The 18,194-nt window shown below is 58.9% G+C and overlaps 1 protein-coding gene across 5 annotated transcripts in view; it reads left to right on the plus strand.

The window, feature by feature from the left end:
- The window catches only part of ARID3A (AT-rich interaction domain 3A), a 50,377-nt gene that overhangs the window by 23,175 nt on the left and 9,008 nt on the right, over positions 1-18,194 (plus strand). For 3 of the 5 annotated variants that reach the window (XM_045378442.2, XM_045378443.3, XM_045378444.2), the window contains exons 4-7: positions 10,791-10,863; positions 15,568-15,751; positions 16,133-16,380; positions 17,545-17,841. In XM_045378442.2, coding sequence (XP_045234377.2) covers positions 10,791-10,863; positions 15,568-15,751; positions 16,133-16,380; positions 17,545-17,841 — 802 coding nt within the window. Of the gene's footprint in view, positions 1-3,666; positions 4,531-7,121; positions 8,174-10,790; positions 10,864-15,567; positions 15,752-16,132; positions 16,381-17,544; positions 17,842-18,194 lie in introns of those variants that run through there. The other 2 variants (XM_074025141.1, XM_074025140.1) reach the window with 2 other exon arrangements.

Genomic DNA, 18,194 nt, shown 5'->3' on the forward strand with positions numbered 1-18,194 from the left:
CCGCCTCAGCCTCCCAAAGTGCTGGGATGACAGGCGTGAGCCGCCGCGCCCGGCCAAGCAGTGATTTATTTCTTTTTTTTTTTTTTTTGAGATGGAGTCTTGCTCTGTCGCCGGGGCTGGAGTGCAGTGGCCGGATCTTGGCTCACTGCAAGCTCCGCCTCCCGGGTTCACACCATTCTCCTGCCTCAGCCTCCCGAGTAGCTGGGACCACAGGCGCCCGCCACCTCGCCCGGCTAGTTTTTTTTTTTTTTTTTGTATTTTTTAGTAGAGACGGGGTTTCACCGTGTTAGCCAGGATGGTCTCGATCTCCTGACCTCGTGATCCGCCCGTCTCGGCCTCCCAAAGTGCTGGGATTACAGGCTTGAGCCACCGCGCCCGGCCAGTGATTTATTTCTTGTCTCAAAACCAGAGGAGGCCGGGCGCGGTGGCTCAAGCCTGTAATCCCAGCACTTTGGGAGGCCGAGACGGGCGGATCACGAGGTCAGGAGATCGAGACCATCCTGGCTAACACAATGAAACCCCGTCTCCACTAAAAATACAAAAAAATTAGCCGGGCGTGGTGGCGGCGCCTGTAGTCCCAGCTACTCGGGAGGCTGAGGCAGGAGAATGGCGGGAACCCGGGAGGCGGAGCTTGCAGTGAGCCGAGATCGCGCCACTGCACTCCAGCCTGGGCGACAGAGCGAGACTCCGCCTCAAAAAAAAAAAAAAAAAAAAACCAGAGGAAACAAAAACAGGTGGGATGATTATACAGGCAGGTTCAGACCAGCTCGGTTCACGAGAGCCAAAAGGTAGAAACAGCTCAGGTGTCCATTGAAGGATAAATGGACAAATACAGTGCGGCCCGTCCACCATGGAACACGGTGCAGCCGTGAGCAGGAGCCAGGCTCTGACCCAGGCCTCAGCACAAGTGCACCGTGAGGACGTCACGCTCAGTGAGAGGCGCCAGACACAGAAGGCCACGCGGTGTGATCCGTGTCCATGAAATGTCCAGAACAGGCTCATCCACAGAGACAGGAAGGGGATGCGTGCGTGCCGGGGCTGGGGAGAGGACGGGGAGTGACGGCTGATGGGGATAGAGATTGTGGTTTGCATAACACGGTAGATACACTAAAAGTCACTTTATTGTAAATCTTAAATTAGTTTACATTCCAGCTGGAGGGCTGCAGTGCAGTGGCACAAACTCACAATCTCAGCTCACTGCAACCTCCGCCTCCTGGGTTCAAGCGATTCTCTGGCCTCAGCCTCCCAGGTATCTGGAATTACAGGTGCACACCACCACACCCACCTGATTTTTGTGTGTTTCATAGAGATGGGGTTTCACCACATTGGCCGGGCTGGTCTCCAACTCCTGACCTCTCAGGTGATCCTTCTGCCTCGGCCTCCCAAAGTGCTGGGATTACAGGCGTGAGCCACGACCCCTGGCTGGCTAATTTTATATTATGTAAATTTCACCTCAATAAAGTCTTTTTAAGATTCTTTTTCTTTTTTTCTTTTTTTTTTTTCTTTTTTGAGACAGATTTTTGTTCTGTTACCCAGGCTGGAGTGCAATCATGCGATCTCAGCTCACTGCAACCTCCGCCTCCTGGGTTCAAGCAATTCTCCTGCCTCAGCCTCCTGAGTAGCTGGGATTACAGGCATGGGCCACCACGTCTGGCCTATTTTGTATTTTTAGTAGAGACAGGGGTTTCTCCATGTTGGTCAGGCTGGTCTCAAACTCCTGACCTCAGGTGATCCTTCCGCCTTGGCCTCCCAAAGTCCTGGGATTTCAGGCGTGAGCCACTGTGTCTGGCCAGGATTCTTTGTTTCTTTCTTTCTTTTTTTTTTTTTTTTTTTGAGACGGAGTCTCACTCTGTCGCCCAGGCTGGAGGGCAGTGGCGCGATCTCGGCTCACTGCAAGCTCCGCCTCCCGGGTTCACGTCATTCTCCTGCCTCAGCCTCCCAAGTAGCTGGGACTACAGGTGCCCGCCACCGCGCCCGGCTAATTTCAGGATTCTTTCTTGAAGAAGAGATGGGGTATCACCGTGTTGACGAGGCTGGTCTCAAACTCTTGGGCTCAAGTGATCCTTCTGCCTTGGCCTCCCAACGTGCTGGGATTACAGGCGTGAGCCACCACACCCAACCTTTTATAAGATCTTTTAAAAGCAGACTGCATTGGCTGGGTGCTGTGGCTCACACCTGTAATCCCAGCAGGTTAGGAGGCTGAGGTGGACAGATCGCCTGAGGTCAGGAGTTCGAGACCAGCCTGAATGAGCACCATGGTGAAACCCCATCTCTACAAAAAATACAAAAATTAGCCAGGAGTGGCGGCGTGCGCCTGTGGTCCCACCTACAGGGGAGGCTGAGGTGGGAGGATCACTTGAACCCAGGAGGCTGCAGTGAGCTCTGATTGTACCACTGCCCTTCCAGCCTGGGCAACAGAGTTAGACCCTGTCTCAGAAAAAGGAAAAAAAAAAAAAAATGAAGTAGACTAGATTAAAGAACCAAATCTCAGAGTTCCCCAGCTGGTCTGAGTGGTCCCGGCCGTTGGATGAATTCTGTTTCCCTCTGACCCCTCAGCAGCCTAGGAACGCCCCGCTGGGTGTGTGGGCGCCTGGGAGGCTCAGGCCATTGCCCGGAGGGGGCGGCTGCTGACTCAGATCTATGATCTGTTGCTGCCTCTTCTGAGTGTCCGCAGACCTATATCTGGCCTTAGAGGAAAACATACTTCTAAACTTTCCCAGAAGCCATATTGGACGGTGTGAAAACGTGTCTTTTAGAGCATTTCTCAGGCTGGGCGCGGTGGCTTATACCCATAATCCCAGCACTTCGAGAGGCGGAGGTGAGGGGATGGCCTGAGGTCAGAAGTTCGAGATCAGCCTGGCCAACGTGGTGAAACCCCATCTCTGTGAAAAACACACAAAAAAATGAGCCAGGTGTGGTGGTGCGTGCCTGTAATCCCACCTACTCGGGAGGCTGGGGCAGGAGAATCTTTTGAACCAGGGAGGCGGAGGTTGCAGTGAGCCGAGGTCACACCACTGCCCTCCAGCCTGAATGACAGAAAGAGACTTGGTCTCAAAACAAAAATAAAGTGTCTCAGGCTGGGCATGGTGGTTCATGCCCAGAATTTCAGCACTCTGGGAGGCCGAGGAGGGAGAATCACTTGAGCTCAGGAGTTTGTGCCAAGCCTGGGCAACATAGCAAGACCCCATCTCTACAAAAGAAGTTAAAACTGAGCAAGGTGGTGTGTGCCTGGAGTCCCAACTACTCCAGAGGCTGGGGCGGGAGGATCACTTGAGTCTGAGAGGCTGAGGCTGCAGTGAGCTGTGATCGTGCACTCCAGCCTGGGCCACAGAGCAAGACCCTGTCTCAAAAAAAAAGAAAAGAAAATTTATCTTCGTCTGACTCCTCTGTGCCAAGTCTCAGGCCAACCCTCCTGGAGGCTCAGGGCTCGGCAGGCCCCGAACGCTAGAGACTAGGGTTGTTTCTTGGATTTCCCTGAATTTTGTGGCCAAAGAAAGCGTCTGAAGGGCTGCAGCTGACCAGGTGCCTCCCAGCTCCTGCACCCCCGCCCCGCTCCCACCATGGCCTCATTCCCAGGTGGGGCCCCATGGACTTTGGAGCCTCCTGCGAGACAGGAGGGGGCCTGGGGGGCAAAGGTTCTCCCAGGGGGCCCTGCAGACAGGCAGTTTCTTTACAGCCTGGGCCTCTGGGCCCAAGGACGCCGCCCTGGGCCCTCCGCAGCTGCTGGGACCTGGTGGGAGTGCCCAGGTGGGGCCTTCCTGGGGACGGAGCAGGGAAACCACAGCCCCAGCGACATGACCTTAGGCGCTGCCCCGCTGTGACCTTGGGTGCTGCCCATCTGTGACCTTGGGTGCTGCCCATCTGTGACCTTGGGTGCTGCCTTGTCCTGCCCTGCCGGGGGAGGGGCCGCCTGTGCTGGCCCCGGCCGCCCCCTCCTGTCCTGGCCAGCCCTTCCCTTGAATTTCCTGCAAACCTCTGGGGTCTTTTTCTGACCTTCCTCCCACCTCCCAGAGCTGGTGGGCTGGGGAGGGGAGTCCCGAGCCAGGGCTGAGCCCCCTGGTTCCAGAAGGTTCCGGGCAGCCGGGGAGCCCCCTCCCCACTCCCAGGTGGCCCTGGGAGTTATCTCGCACCGGTCCGCCAGCAGACTCCACTGACCCCCTCGAAGCTGTCGTTTCTCTGCGAGGTGGGGTGGAGAAAATAATCAACGTTTCGCCACAAACAAGAATTTCCTGTTTGCCCTTGGAGGGCTTGGGGGGTGGTTATCTCAGTTTTTCCTCCCCTCCCCCACCGGCGCCACCACCTGAGCCCTGTGCCCTCGTTCGTCACAGGTGCCCGCTCCAGGGGGCCACCTCATCAGCAGGTGGGGGCGGCACCTCCCCCCCCAGGCCTCCCACACCCCCTGGTGCAGAGCCGGGGGAGTGTCAGGGACCCGGGGCCATCCTCAGAGCCGTGGAGTATGTCCTGCAAGATCCATGTAACGGGCTCGGGCCGTGCAACGTTCTGGGAAGGAAACGAAAGAGGAATGAAGGGGTCAGAGGCTGAGGGGGCGGTGGAGGGGGCTCTGTTAGAAGGCGACGTTTGGGCGGGAAGGCGGGAGCCGTGCGGGGACCTGGGAGCTGCATTCCAGGCAGAAGGAACAGTGCCACAGAGGTGCGGGTGTGTGTGTTTTACTCAGAAAGCCGCCAAGGCTGGGTCTGGTGGCTCCTGCCTGTAATCCCGGCGCTTTGGGAGGCCGAGGCAGGAGGATCACTTGAGGCCAGAAGTTTGAGACCAGCCTGAGCAATATAGCAAGAGCTTGTCTCCATAGAAATGCAAAAATTAGCCAGGCATAGTGGTGCCTGCCTGTGGTCTCAGTGGCTCAGGAGGCCGAGGTGGGAGGTGGGTCTCACCACTGCACTCCAGCCTGAGTGACAGCGAGAGCAGCCCAAGGTCAGGACGGAGGGAGCAGGAGAGAGCAGGGAGGGGCCAGGAGGGTGCTGAGGGGCTCTAGGAGGCTGTGGTCAGGGGAGGGTCATGCTCAGACGGCTGTGAACAGCCCCCACCCCACCCTACCCAGCTGCTGAGTGGGGAAAGGTCTGGCAGGAGGGGCAGTTGGGGGACCTGGAGGTGGCTTGGCTCCACACACTCTGTGCCTCAGTTTCCCCTTCTCCAAAGCAGGTGGTGCTGGGAAGGGGAGACGATGGGCCCAGCCTTAGTAATTAGGGGTCCACACTTTCCATCCCCCACAGCAGGATGTGGACAGAGCGGAGGGGACCCCCCGGGGAAGGACCCCAGGCCTGCCCTGCAGCCCCGCATTTTCCCGGGGATCACACTGAGAAAGCAAGTTCATTTAACGTTCGTATATTAGGCAACCGCTGTGTGCCCGATTTTGGATGCTAGCAACAAGATAAGAATTCCACATGTTCCAGGGCAGACACACGAGAGACAAATGCGTAAATCTGCACATCTGGGGCCATGCGAGGGCTGGGGGGCCATGGGGGGCCGCGAGCCAGAAACCCCATGAGGCCGGTGGTCGGTAAAGGTGGGTGGGAGCAGAGCGTCTGCGGAGGTGATTTCCGTCCTGGGAGGACGGGGCTCCCCTCCTGGAAGGCAATGACCACAGGGCACCCAGATGAAGGGGCTGAGAAGGCCTTGGAGAGGAGAGGAACAGCCGGGCGAAGGCGGCCTGGCGGGGCAGATGGGAGGGCGGTGGGGGTCTCAGCGGAGGGGCACCTCCCGTGATCAGAGCGGGCCCCAGGGAGACCAGGCGGCGGGGATGGGAGGGCAGACCGCTTATCTCAGCCCTCGGCCTCCAGGGAGGGAGTTTCCGGACATTTCGCCCAATCTCCAGCCTGGGTTTAGGCCTCCTGTGGGTGCATGGTGGGCGGCTGATTTCAGAGCTGTCTGGTCGACGTTTCAGAGGGGCAGGGTTTCAGCCACAGAACCCAGGTGAGAATCAAGGCCTGGGTTTGCCATGGGGTGTGCTGTGGCCCAGCAGTTCAACTCAGGATCTGGCCCACAAGGGGGGCCTGGACACCACCATGGGCAGCTTGGACACCGTCCCCTGCTTTCCCTTCCCTGGGGCCTCGGCCAGCTGGCCAGGGCGGGACGTCCCCCGCAGGGGAGCGGAACCGGGGGCCAGAGACCCATAAAGCCCAGGCCGCCTTTACTGCCGGCTTTGTTACTGGCCGCCCACAGCAACGGCCATTAGAGCCGCCTCCCCCGCCAGCAGCTGGGGCCCCCGCAGGTCCTCCCTTTACTGCCACACATCAGTGCCCCGGCCCCACAGGGGTCTGACGGTGCCTCGCCATCGGCCCAGTTCACCCACCATTTGGCCTGGGGGTTAATGGCTCCCCCCCTCCAACCCCAACCCTGGTTGGTCCTACACGGGGCAGCTGATTGCTGCCGGGCGCCTCAGTTTCCCCACCCGGGATGTGAGGGTTGCTGGGGCTCCAGGTGCTTAGGGTAAAGCCGCTGTGTTTTCTCACACACACTCCTTGAGAGGAGGGGAAACTGAGGCAGGAGGTGTGGTGAGGTTTCTTATAGGGGCTGTGCTGGGGAAGGGGGGGTCCAAGCAGGGTAGACCCTCCCAACACCGGGTCAGAATCTCAGAGGAGACGACCTTCCCCTTGCCCTGGAAGGGCCCAAGGTGTGCTGGCCTCTACCTTCACATCTTAGGGGGGCCGCCGTAATGAAGGACCTCAAACAAATGAGACCTGTTCTCCCTCCGTCCTGGAGCCCAGAGTCCAAAACGGAGGTGTTCGCAGGGCTGTGCTCCCTCCAGGGGCTGCAGGAGGAGCCTTCCATGTCTCCCAGCTCCTGGGGGTTCCAGGTGTGGCCCCGTGGCCGGCCTCTGCCTCTGTGCGACCGTCTCCATGTCTAAGAACCCAGCCCTTGGATGTAGGACCCACTGGCCTTCACTGTGACTTTTTCTCCATTTGATCACATCTGCAAAGGCCTTTTTCCAAGTAACGTCCTGTTCTGAGGGTCTCGGTGGATGTGAATTTGGGTGGGGGGCGGCGTTCACCCCAGGACAGCCCCAACGGTGAAGTCCAGATCCCAGATTCTGGCAACAAAACAGACAGAACCCCAGACAGAACCCTAGATCCGGGACTCGGCGATGGACGGGGTCTCGGAGGAAAAGCGTGGAGGGAGTGGGCGGGAGCCGGCCCGGGGTCAGAGGACGAGGCCAGGCGTGTGGCCGTGTGTGCGTGCCTGTGCTCATGGGACCCACCGGCCTGGCTGGCCGGGTCTACCTGCGGGCCCCACACCCCTCGGGCAGCTGAAGGGGAAAGGCCTCGTTGTCGGCCACCATAAATCAGTGCAGGAATGCGGGCTGGCCAGTCTGGCGCTGGCCAGGGTGGGGCGGAGACAAAGGCCAGGCAGCTGGACCTCGGGCAGCCTCGACCACCCAGGGCAGAGGTCAGGACTCCTGGCTGTCCCCCCAGCCCCCTCCCGGAAGCCCTCACTGAGCCTCCAGTACACAGATGGGGAAACTGAGACCCAGAGAGGCGTGGGACGGCTGCAGGGTGGCAGGGCCCTCGGCCGCCCGGCCTCCCCAGCACCTGGGATGTCCCCGGCAGCAGGGGCTGGGCGTGGGCCTCCTTCCTGGGCCCTAATGACGGATCATCCCAGCTGAGGCCTAATTGGTGGTTTCAAGGCCCCCCACTGCCCAGCCAGCCACATTCCCCGGAGCTTAATTTGCAGCCTGGTATTTGTCGCAGCTCCTCCTCGGCAAATTGGCCCCCGCCTGAACTCCGCTTTCTAATTATCCCTGCCGGCTTTCCCCCACCCTGCCCGCCCCTGCCTGCCCGCCCAAACCTGTGGGCGGGGGGCTGGGGGACCTCCTGGCCCCTTGTACCCCAGACAGAGCCCCTTTCCCCTCTGGAAGACATTCTGGGGCTTGGTGATCTCCTTCCTCCCCAGCCATCACCCTGGCAGGCAGAGGCAGTCCGAGGCTCGGTTCACAGCTGGAGGCCGAGACCCCAGGCTCCAGGTGTGGGGAAGCCAGCGGGAGGCAGGAGGACCGGGATGGGAAGCAGGACGGGGCTCTGGGCCGAGTCCCTGACATCCCCCCAGGCTCTGGTCCCACACGCACCACTGTGCTTCAGTTTCCTCATCTGCAAAGCAGAGCCGGTTCTCAGAGCACACGCGCTCCTGTCCAGCCCTCAGGGCAGCCCCGGGAGGCATGCTGGTGAGTGTTTGCAGTGATTTGCTGTGTGAACTCAGGCAGGTACTGTCGTAGGTTAAATTGTGTCCCCCAAAGAAGATAAGGTGGAGGGCGGTGGCTCCCGTCTGTGACCCCAGCACTTTGAGAAGGCGACGTGTGAGGATCGAGGGAGCCCAGGAGTTCGAGACCAGCCTGGGCAACATAGAAAGACCCCATCTCTACAAAAGAAAATGTGAAAACTTAGCCCTGTGTGATGGCGAGTGCCTGTGGTCCCAGCCACTTGGGCAGCTGAGGCGGGAGGATCCCTTGAGCCCAGGAGGTCGAGGCTGCTGTGAGCCATGATTGCGCCCCTGTACTGCAGCTGGGCAACAGAGTGAGACCCTGTCTCTAAAAACTAACAAACAAAAAAGACTTTGGGAGGCTGAGGCAGGCAGATCCCTTGAGGTCAGGAGTTCGAGACCAGCCTGGCCAAATGGTGAAACCCTGTCTCTACCAAAAAATACAAAAATTAGCCGGGTGCGGTGGCAGATGCCTGTAATCCCAGCTACTCAGGAGGCTGAGGGGAGAGAATTGCTTGAGCCTGGGAGGCCGAGATTCTGCTACTGCACTCCAGCCTGGCCAACAGAGCAAGACTCCATCTCAAAAAAATAATAATAAAAATTAAAATTAAAAAAAAAAAAAGAAATAGGCCGGGCGTGGTGGCTCACGCCTGTAATTCCAGCACTTTGGGAGGCCGAGGTGGTTGGATCACAAGGTCAGGAGACCATCCTGGCCAATATGGTGAAACTCCGCCTCTACTAAAAATACAAAAAAATTAGCCAGGCGTGGTGGCGGGCACCTGTGGTCCCAGCTACTCCGGAGGCTGAGGCAGGAGAATGGCGTGAACCCGGGAGGCGGAGGCTGCAGTGAGCCGAGATGGCGCCACTGCACTCCAGCCTGGGGGACAGAGAGAGACTCCGGCTCAAAAAAAAAAAAAAAAAAAAGAAGAAGAAAGAAAGGAAAAAGGATAGGTTCAAGCACTGGACCCCCAGTATTTGTGACGGGACCTCATTTGGAAACGGGAGACCTTACAGAAGTACAATCACGTGTTGACGTGAGGCCAGCCTCAGACCGCAGATAAAACGGTGGTCCCACAAGATTCGAATTCCATATTCCTTGTGCACCTTTTCTGTGTCCAGCTGTGTTAGACGCACAAACAGTCACCGTCGCGTTGCCGTTGCCCGTGGGACCCAGGACAGCCACAGATTCGTATTCCAGGAGCGCTGGCTGGGCTGTGCCTGTGCCTGGGTGTGTGGGAGGCCCCACCCGTGAGGTGCGTGTGACTCAGTCTTTGATGTTCACACTGACGAAATCACCAACAGACACATTTATCAGGACGCGTCCTGCACGAAGACAGGGGCAGCGGCCGGAGCGACGTGGCCACAAGCCCAGGAGCCTGGAGCCCCCAGAAGCCGTGAGAGGCAGGAAGGTTTCTTCCTGGGAGGCTTCGCAGGGAATGCAGGCCTGCAGATGCGCCTTTTGTTTTGTTTTGTTTTTAGAGACAGGGTCTCGTTCTGTCACCCAGGCTGGAGTGCAGTGGTGCGGTCTCGGCTCACTGCAGCCTCCACTGCCCAGGCTCAAGCAATCCTCCCACCTCAGCCTCCTAAGTAGCCGGGACTGTAGGCATGAGCCACTCCACCTGGGTAACTTTTTGTATTTTATTGTAGAGATGGGGTCTCACTGTGTTGCCCAGGCTGGTCTTGAATTCCTGGACTCAAGCCATTCACCCGCCCTGCAAAATGCTGGGATTACAGGCGTGAGCCGCCACCTTGCAGAGAAATTGGTTTTGGACTTCCGGGCTCCAGGACCGTGGGAGAATAGATTTCTGTTTTTTTTTTTTTTTGAGACGGAGTCTCGCTCTGTCGCCCAGGCTGGAGTGCAGTGGCACGATCTCGGCTCGCTACAAGCTCCGCCTCCCGGGTTCACGCCATTCTCCTGCCTCAGCCTCCTGAGCAGCTGGGACTACAGGCGCCCACCACCGCGCCCGGCTAATTTTTTGTATTTTTAATAGAGACGGGGTTTCACTGTGGTCTCGATCTCCTGACCTTGTGATCCGCCCGCCTCGGCCTCCCAAAGTGCTGGGATTACAGGTGCGAGCCACCGCGCCCGGCCGATTTCTGTTGTTTTAAGCTGCAACGTGTGGCTGTAGGGAGTCGAGGATCGATTTGAGACGAGGTGGCCCTAAAGCCAGCAGGCTGGTGTCCTGGAAAGAGGAAAGAGAGACAGGGAGAGGGTCTCGTGGAGACGGAGGCAGAGACTGGAGCGCTGCGGCCACAAGCCAGGATGCACCTTGATCTGGGGTTCCCGGGCCCCTGGACCCGGAGAGGACACCGTCTGTCGTCCCAGGCCGCCTGCTTTCTGGGGCCTCCTTGCAGCCCCTCTGGGAAGCTCGTTCACCGGCATTTCTGTCTCGCAGCCCTTGTGGTTCTTCACCTGCCCAGCGGGGCCTCCGGCTCTGTTTTGGCTCTAGCAGCGGCTCGGGGGTCCTAGGGGTGGCAACCCCTGCTCCTGTCCTCCTGGCCTGGCCTCCAGTGCAGGGGGGACGTGGGTCCCACACCTGAGCTCTGGCACCAACTAACCCATCCCCTCTCCACCCTCACAGCTCTACGAACTCGACGGGGACCCCAAGAGGAAGGAATTCCTGGATGACTTGTTCAGCTTCATGCAGAAGCGAGGTGAGCCCTCTGCTCTCACCCCCCGGAGGGAGGTCACAGAAACGGGGCTGTAGGAGGGGCCCTGTTGGCTCCAGGTATGTTGGGGTGGTAGTGAGTTCCCCGTGGCTGGAGGCATCCAAGGCTCCTAAATCAGGAGGGACTTCAGGGATGTCTTGTGGGGAAGCACATCCTGCCATCGGGGTTTGATGCGGGAGGCACGCCTGTGAGTCTAAGGGGTAGGCCCCCTGGTGGGGGGCGGGGCAGTCTCAGGGCCCCAACCCAGAACAGACAGTCCAGGCCGTCTCCTTGGCATCCAGGGTGCAGTGAAGTGGGGGGTCCCCGCTACTGGGTACTGGGGGAGTGGAGCCAGCCGCTGTGTTTGGGGAGTGGGGTCAGATCCAGGCTGGCCAGGTGGGGGCAGGTGCGGCAGGACAAAAGCCCCCAGCCCACCTCGAGGTGGCTTAGAGTCTAATGATCTCGTGGCATTTGAGTCCTGGCCCCCTCCCCTCCTCCCACGAGGGCCTCAGTTTCCCCATCTGTAAAAATGGGCCACAAACAGTCCCTGCCCAAAACTCAGTGGCCAGCAGGTACCCCAGACACGCTGAGTGCAGGGCTGCTGTTTACTGTGCACACTTATTGGACACCAACGGTATACCAGGCCTTGGCCGCTTGTACACTGTTCTGTGCCCCTGAAGTCTTCTGGCCTGGGGAGGGCAGGTCTGGGCTGGTGTCCAGGTGGGGAAACTGAGGTCCAGACACAAGACAGACTCAGAGATGACCAAGGGTAGCCAGAGTGTCCCCAGCGGCCATTCCCAGGCCTCACCCCAGCTTAGAGCAACCACGGGGCAAAGAGAATGTGGCCAGGGTTTCCATCTCGCCTCTAAGTCCTGGTTGGCCAGCGAGCGGCTAGGAGCGTCTGCCGCCAGGTAGGAGCCGCTCCAATCCCCTGGACACTCCTCTAGGGCAGGGAGCTAGCTCCGATCCCCACTGTTCAGACCCCACTGTTCAGACGGGGGAGGAGGTCTCGGGGCCCACAGAGGCAGGAAGGGGTGGGGCAGAGGGCTCTGTCCCTGCACTTGGGGCCATGCCGGGGCCGTCGTAGGCGCCCGCTGTGTCCCAGCCTCCGCCCACCCCTCCCCTGGCTTCTATAAACACAGGCCCCAGACCCGCCACTGCCAGCCCGCCCGCCCGGAAGGGAAGGAGAAGGAGGAGGGCTGTGGGCCCCCCGGCCCACACTGCCCAGCAGCCTCCGAGTTAACCCCTCCCGTGCTGGGAACAGAGGATCCAGACCTGGGACCTGGGCGGGGGCCTCTCCTGTGTTATCCTCCAAGCCCAGCCTTGACCAGGGCCCACTGCCCCCCATGAGGCTGGACAGATCCTCCCCGTGACCCTTTATCATCCCGTTCACACCTGCTCAGCCCTGACCACTCTGCTGTGGGGCTCCAAGCTCCCGGGTCCAAAGCCAACCCGTTTTGCTGTTACCCATGCCTGGTACCTTGCTGGTGTCATGGGCGTACTTAGAAAGCACGGTGGGCCGGGCATGGTGGCTCAAGCCTGTAATCCCAGCACTTTGGGAGGCCGAGACGGGCGGATCACGAGGTCAGGAGATCGAGACCATCCTGGCTAACACGGTGAAACCCCGTCTCTACTAAAAATACAAAAAACTAGCCGGGCAAGGTGGCCGGCACCTGTAGTCCCAGCTACTCGGGAAGCTGAGGCAGGAGAATGGCGTGAACCCGGGAGGCGGAGCTTGCAGTGAGCTGAGATCCGGCCACTGCACTCCAGCATGGGAGACAGAGCGAGACTCCGTCTCAAAAAAAAAAAAAAAGAAAGAAAGCACGGTGAGGGCGGGGTGTCGTGGCTCACACCTGTAATCCCAGCATTTTGGGGGACCGAGGCAGGTGGATCACTTGAGGTCCGGAGTTGGAGACCATCCTGGCCAACATGGTGAAACCCCGTCTCTACTGAAAATACAAAAATTGGCCGGGCATGGTGGTGCGCGCCTGTAATCCCAGCTACCTGGGAGGTTGAGGCAGGAGAATTGCTTGAATCCAGGAGGCAGAGATGGCAGTGAGCTGAGATTGCACCACTGCACTCCAGCCTGGGCGACAGAGCAAGACTCTGTCTTTAAAAAAGACAAAAAAAGCAAAAAAAAAAAGCACAGTGAGGCTGGGTGAGGTGTGGCTCACGCCAGTAATCCTAGTACCTTGGGAGGCCAAGGAGTGGGGATTGCTTGAGCCCAGGAGGTCGAGGCTGCCCTGAGCTATGATTGCATCACTGCACTTCAGCCTGGGTGACAGAGTAAGCCCCTGTCTCAAACAAACAAACAAAAAGCAAGCATGGTAGGCTGCTCATGAGTGTGGATGAGATGGAGGCGCCTGGCACATGGGGCCGTGAGGGTTGGTGTCCAGCTTTACTTCCCTCTCCAAGCTGGGAATTCCTACAGGACAGGAGCCAGCGAGCTCCTATGCATCCCTCAAAACCCAGCCTCAAACCTCCCTCTTCCTTGCCTTTCTCCTGGAGCTTCCTGCTCTGTAATGGGGACCCTTGGAGCTGAGAATCTGTCAGGTGAACTTGCCTGTCACCCTAGACTCCACAATCTACCTCTCCTTCTCTCCAGACAGAGGGAAACAATTTTTTTCCTGTATCACAAAGTAAAAACCTCCAACTAAATTTCTCAGAATTCTCTGGGGGCTGGAAGTGAGGGAGGGGTCCTGACCGCACCCCCTGCCCCTCAGCAGCAGCCCCTGGACCACCTGACCTGCTGTTCCCTGACAACCTCCCCGCCCTTCCTTATCTGGGCCCCAGATGGGCCCTGCTGATGCTCCCAGCTGCTTCTGTAAACATCCTCCTCCCACCACTGCAAAGCCAGGGCGCGGCCCTGGGAACCAACCCTCTAACCCTCTGCTGCCGATCCTTTTTTTTTTTTGAGACAGAGTTTTGCTTTTGTTGCCGAGGCTGGAGTGCAATGGCGGGGCCTCAGCTCTCTGCAACCTCCATCTCCCGGGTTCAAGCGATTCTCCTGCCTCACCCTCCCAATTAGCTGGGATTACAGGCACCCACCACCACGCCCGGCTAATTTTTGTATTTTTAGTAAAGACGGGGTTTCTCCATATTGGCCAGGCTGGTCTCGAACTCCTGACCTCAGGTGATCCTCCCGCCTTGGCCTCCCGAAGTGCTGGGATGACAGGCGTGAGTCCCACGCCCAGCCTGATGCCGTTCCTTTTGCTTTGCAAACTCTGAGGCCTGAACTGATGTCCCGAGTGAGGCCGGACGGAGGCTCTGGGAAGGTTTCCGGGCTGATTGTGCAGCTAAAACCCGGCGTGGCTCCTCTCTCTGAGGCTGTAAAACAGGTTTCAGGTGGGGTCAGATCTGAGGCCCATCTTCTTCCAACCCGGGATCTCCTCCATTCACTGGGGGTTTTGCAACCTGGGAAGGGCCTGGAAGTGGCCGAGGGTGGTGGGAGGTGGTTCCGCAAGCTTCTTCCGGGAGTCCCAGGGGTGGCAGGCCTCATCCAGGCAGAGGGCCGGCCGCTCACTCAGGGCCGCACCGGCTCTCCAGCCAGTCACATCACAGAACCACCGATGTCCACGTCCCCATCCCCAACGGGGCGATGGGCATCCCCTCCCACTCCATGGTGAGTGGGCAGCAGCTGTGGCCTGGGCCACTTGCCGTCACTGGTCTTCACTGAGCGCCTACTGTATGCCACTGGGTGCCGGGACCCCATGTAGGCAGAACATGGAGCGGGGGCCGCAGACAGTACACAATTGATCTCCTAAGCGCAGAATTTCACTGACCGGACGAGAGGTTTAAGTGGGGGCCTGCCCTACTGTCAGGCCAGGGAGAGGCTGGGCAGAGGTGGAGCTGACATCTGAAGCCAGAGGCTCCGGTGCAGGGGCAGCGTGGGAGAGCCCTGGAGGGGGCGGGTGGGGCTGGAAGGGTGGGGAGGGGCCCTGTCTTCAGCCAGCTCCAGGAGATGAGGTTGTAGGATCCTGAGTCAGCCCAGCCCCGTCTTCTTCCTGCGCCAGCCCACCCACCGCCCTTCCCCTGCCTGAGCTGATCGTCCCTCTTTCCCACCCTGGCATAGCACAGCCCACAACCCTCTCCTCCTGGGCTAGCCCACCCCCCCATGCCGGGGCTAGCCCATCCCCTTCCCCTCCCTAGGCCAGCCCACAGCCCTCCATTCTCCAAACTCCAAATCGGGTATGCCAAGCTTTCCCCCTCGCCTGCCTGAGGCTGCAGAGTCCCTGTCAGCGTGGAGGGAACAGGCCTGAGGCTGCAGAGTCCCTGTCAGCGTGGAGGGAACAGGCCTGAGGCTGCAGAGTCCCTGTCAGCGTGGAGGGAACAGGCCTCTGGAAACCCAGGCAGAGTTGTTTTGGCAGCTGCCGTGGTGGGTGGCGTGGAGAAGGAATAACAAAGATCCAGGCGTCTCCCGTACGTCCCTCCTCTCAGTAACCCTCCTCCCGAGGGCTGCGCTGTCCCTAAGCCCAGGTTACTGGTGGGTAAACTGAGGCAGAGCTGCCCCCTCGGTGCCCTCTTGAGCAGCAGTTCCCAACCTGGATGATCCTGCACCCACAGAGGACCCTGGGTAACGTCTGGAGACATCTGTGGTTGTCACAGCCTGGGCCGGGGAATGCTCCTGGCATGGAGAGGGTGGAGGCCGGGACACTCGGCTCCCTGCAGTGCCCAGGTGGCCCCCAACCTCCCTCTCGCCCCTGCCCCCAGGGACGCCTGTGAACCGTATCCCCATCATGGCCAAACAGGTCCTTGACCTGTTTATGCTGTACGTGCTGGTGACGGAGAAGGGCGGCCTCGTGGAGGTCATCAACAAGAAGCTATGGCGCGAGATCACCAAGGGCCTCAACCTGCCCACGTCCATCACCAGTGCGGCCTTCACCCTGCGGACCCAGTGAGTGGCGGGCAGCTGTGCCCAGGTCGGGCCAGGGCACTCAGCAGCCAATGCAAGTGGCTCCCTGCAGAAGAGGGAGGGCGTGGTGGGCAGCCGCAAAGGGTACAGGGCCACGCTATGCATCCAGGGCCTGAGAGCATCAGGTAGGGGTGCGAGGACCACACAGGCTCTGGGGTTATGCAATCAGGGGCCATTGCGAGGAACAGCATTGAGATGGAGGGAACAGCGTGGCGAAGGCCCAGTGGCTCTGGGGGCTGCTGAGCAAGTCCAAGGGAGGAGCCAGGGATGGTGGTGCCACAGTGGGGTTTACTTTGTACTGAAGATCAAAGGGAGCCACAGGGGTGATCTGGGTGCCATCCTCTTCCCTCGTCCCACCCACAGATACATGAAGTACCTGTACCCCTACGAGTGTGAGAAGCGGGGCCTCAGTAACCCCAATGAGCTCCAGGCAGCCATAGACAGCAACCGACGGGAGGGCCGGCGCCAAAGCTTTGGGGGCTCCCTCTTTGCCTACTCTCCAGGTGGGGCGCACGGCATGCTTTCCTCACCCAAGCTGCCCGTGTCCTCCCTGGGCCTGGCCGCAAGCACCAACGGCAGCTCCATCACCCCCGCCCCTAAGATCAAGAAAGGTAAGGGCCTGCATGGGGCCTGGGGCGTGTTCCCAACTGAGCTTCAGCCTGGCTGGCTGACCTTGGGGGATACCTCTTCCCCTCTCTGGGTAACCAGGATGAAAAACCCTATAGTTGGCACGGAAAAGGGCTTCCAATCTACAGTCTTCTGCCCATGGCAGACATTACCAATCCATCACCGCTTTTCTAATCCCACACAGATGGCAGGCAGACATTGCTAATCAATCTGTGTTTCCAGTCCTGTGGCCAAGGCAGATATTACTAATTGATCACTGTTTTTCCAGTCTACACTGAGGCAGGCATCATCAGTTGATCAGTTTTGCCTCCCACTGAGCCTTTGTACCCTCCATAACACAGAGGTACCAACAGCACATGCAGCAGCGTGGCCTGAGTTTGCCTGTCTGAGTTCCCATTTCTCATCTGGGCAACATAGTGAGAACCCATCTCAAAAAAAAAAAAAATTAGCTGGGCGTGGCAGCGTTCACCTGTGGTCCCAGCTACCCAGGAGGCTGAGGTGGTCAGATCGGTTGAACCCAGGAGGTCGAGGCTGCAGTGAACTGAGATTACACCACTGCACTACAGCCTGGGCAACAGTAGTGAGACCCAATCTAAAAAAATTTTGTTTAGGCCAGGCACGATGGTTCAAGCCTATAATCCCAGCACTTTGAGAGGCTGAGGCAGGCAGATCGCTTGAGGTCAGGAGTTTGAGACCAGCCTGACCAATATGGTGAAACCCCGTCTCTACTAAAAATACAGAAATTAGCCAGGTGTGGTGGCGTTTGCCTGTAGTCCCAGCTACTTGGGAGGCTGAGACAGGAGAATCACTTGAACCCAGGTGGCAGAGGTTGCACTGAGTCGAGGTCACGTCACTGCATTCCAGCCTCGGCGACAGAGTGAGACTCCATCTCAAAAAAAAAAAAAAAATTAGCTGAGTGTGGTGGGCGCCTGTAATCCCAGCTACTCGGGAGACTGAGGCAGGAGAATCACCTGAGCCTGGGAGGCGGAGGTTGCAGTGAGCTGAAATCACTCCACTGCTCTCCAGCCTAAGCAACAGAGCAAGAATCTGTCTCAAAGAAAAAAAAAAAAAGAAGGTGCATGTTCCTGCCTCGAGTAAGGCAGTGCCCAGCCCCTCCTGGCCACAAATTCCCCTTCTTTCCTACCTAGAGGAGGACTCAACCATCCCCATCACGGTCCCTGGCCGCCTGCCTGTCTCCCTGGCAGGCCACCCTGTGGTGGCAGCCCAGGCAGCAGCTGTGCAAGCAGCAGCCGCCCAAGCAGCTGTGGCCGCACAGGCAGCCGCCCTGGAACAGCTGCGGGAGAAGCTGGAGTCTGCGGAGCCTCCTGAGAAGAAGATGGCCCTGGTGGCTGATGAGCAGCAACGGCTGATGCAGCGGGCACTCCAGCAGAACTTCCTGGCCATGGCAGCCCAGCTGCCCATGAGCATTCGGATCAACAGCCAAGGTACTGCCCTGGTGTCCAGACCCGCTATGCTTCCTGGTTGTGTCACACAGTGAGGGCCTGGGAGCCTACATATGTAAAGAGTGCCAACAAATCAGTAAGAAAAAAAAAAGAGGCCGGGTGCAGTGGCTCGCACCTGTAGTCCCAGCACTTTGGGAGGCCAAGGTGGGTGGATCACTTGAGGTCAAGAGTTTGAGACCAGCCTGGCCAACATGGTGAAACCCCGTATCTACTAAAAATACAAAAGTTAGCTGAGTGGTGGTGGGTGCCTGTAATCTGAGCTACTCAGGAGGCTCAGGCAGGAGAATCGCTTGAACCCAGGCGGCGGAGGTTGCAGTGAGCCGAGATATCATACC

Source organism: Macaca fascicularis, chromosome 19 (genome assembly GCF_037993035.2).
Source record: "Macaca fascicularis isolate 582-1 chromosome 19, T2T-MFA8v1.1".
Classification (NCBI taxonomy): domain Eukaryota; kingdom Metazoa; phylum Chordata; class Mammalia; order Primates; family Cercopithecidae; genus Macaca; species Macaca fascicularis.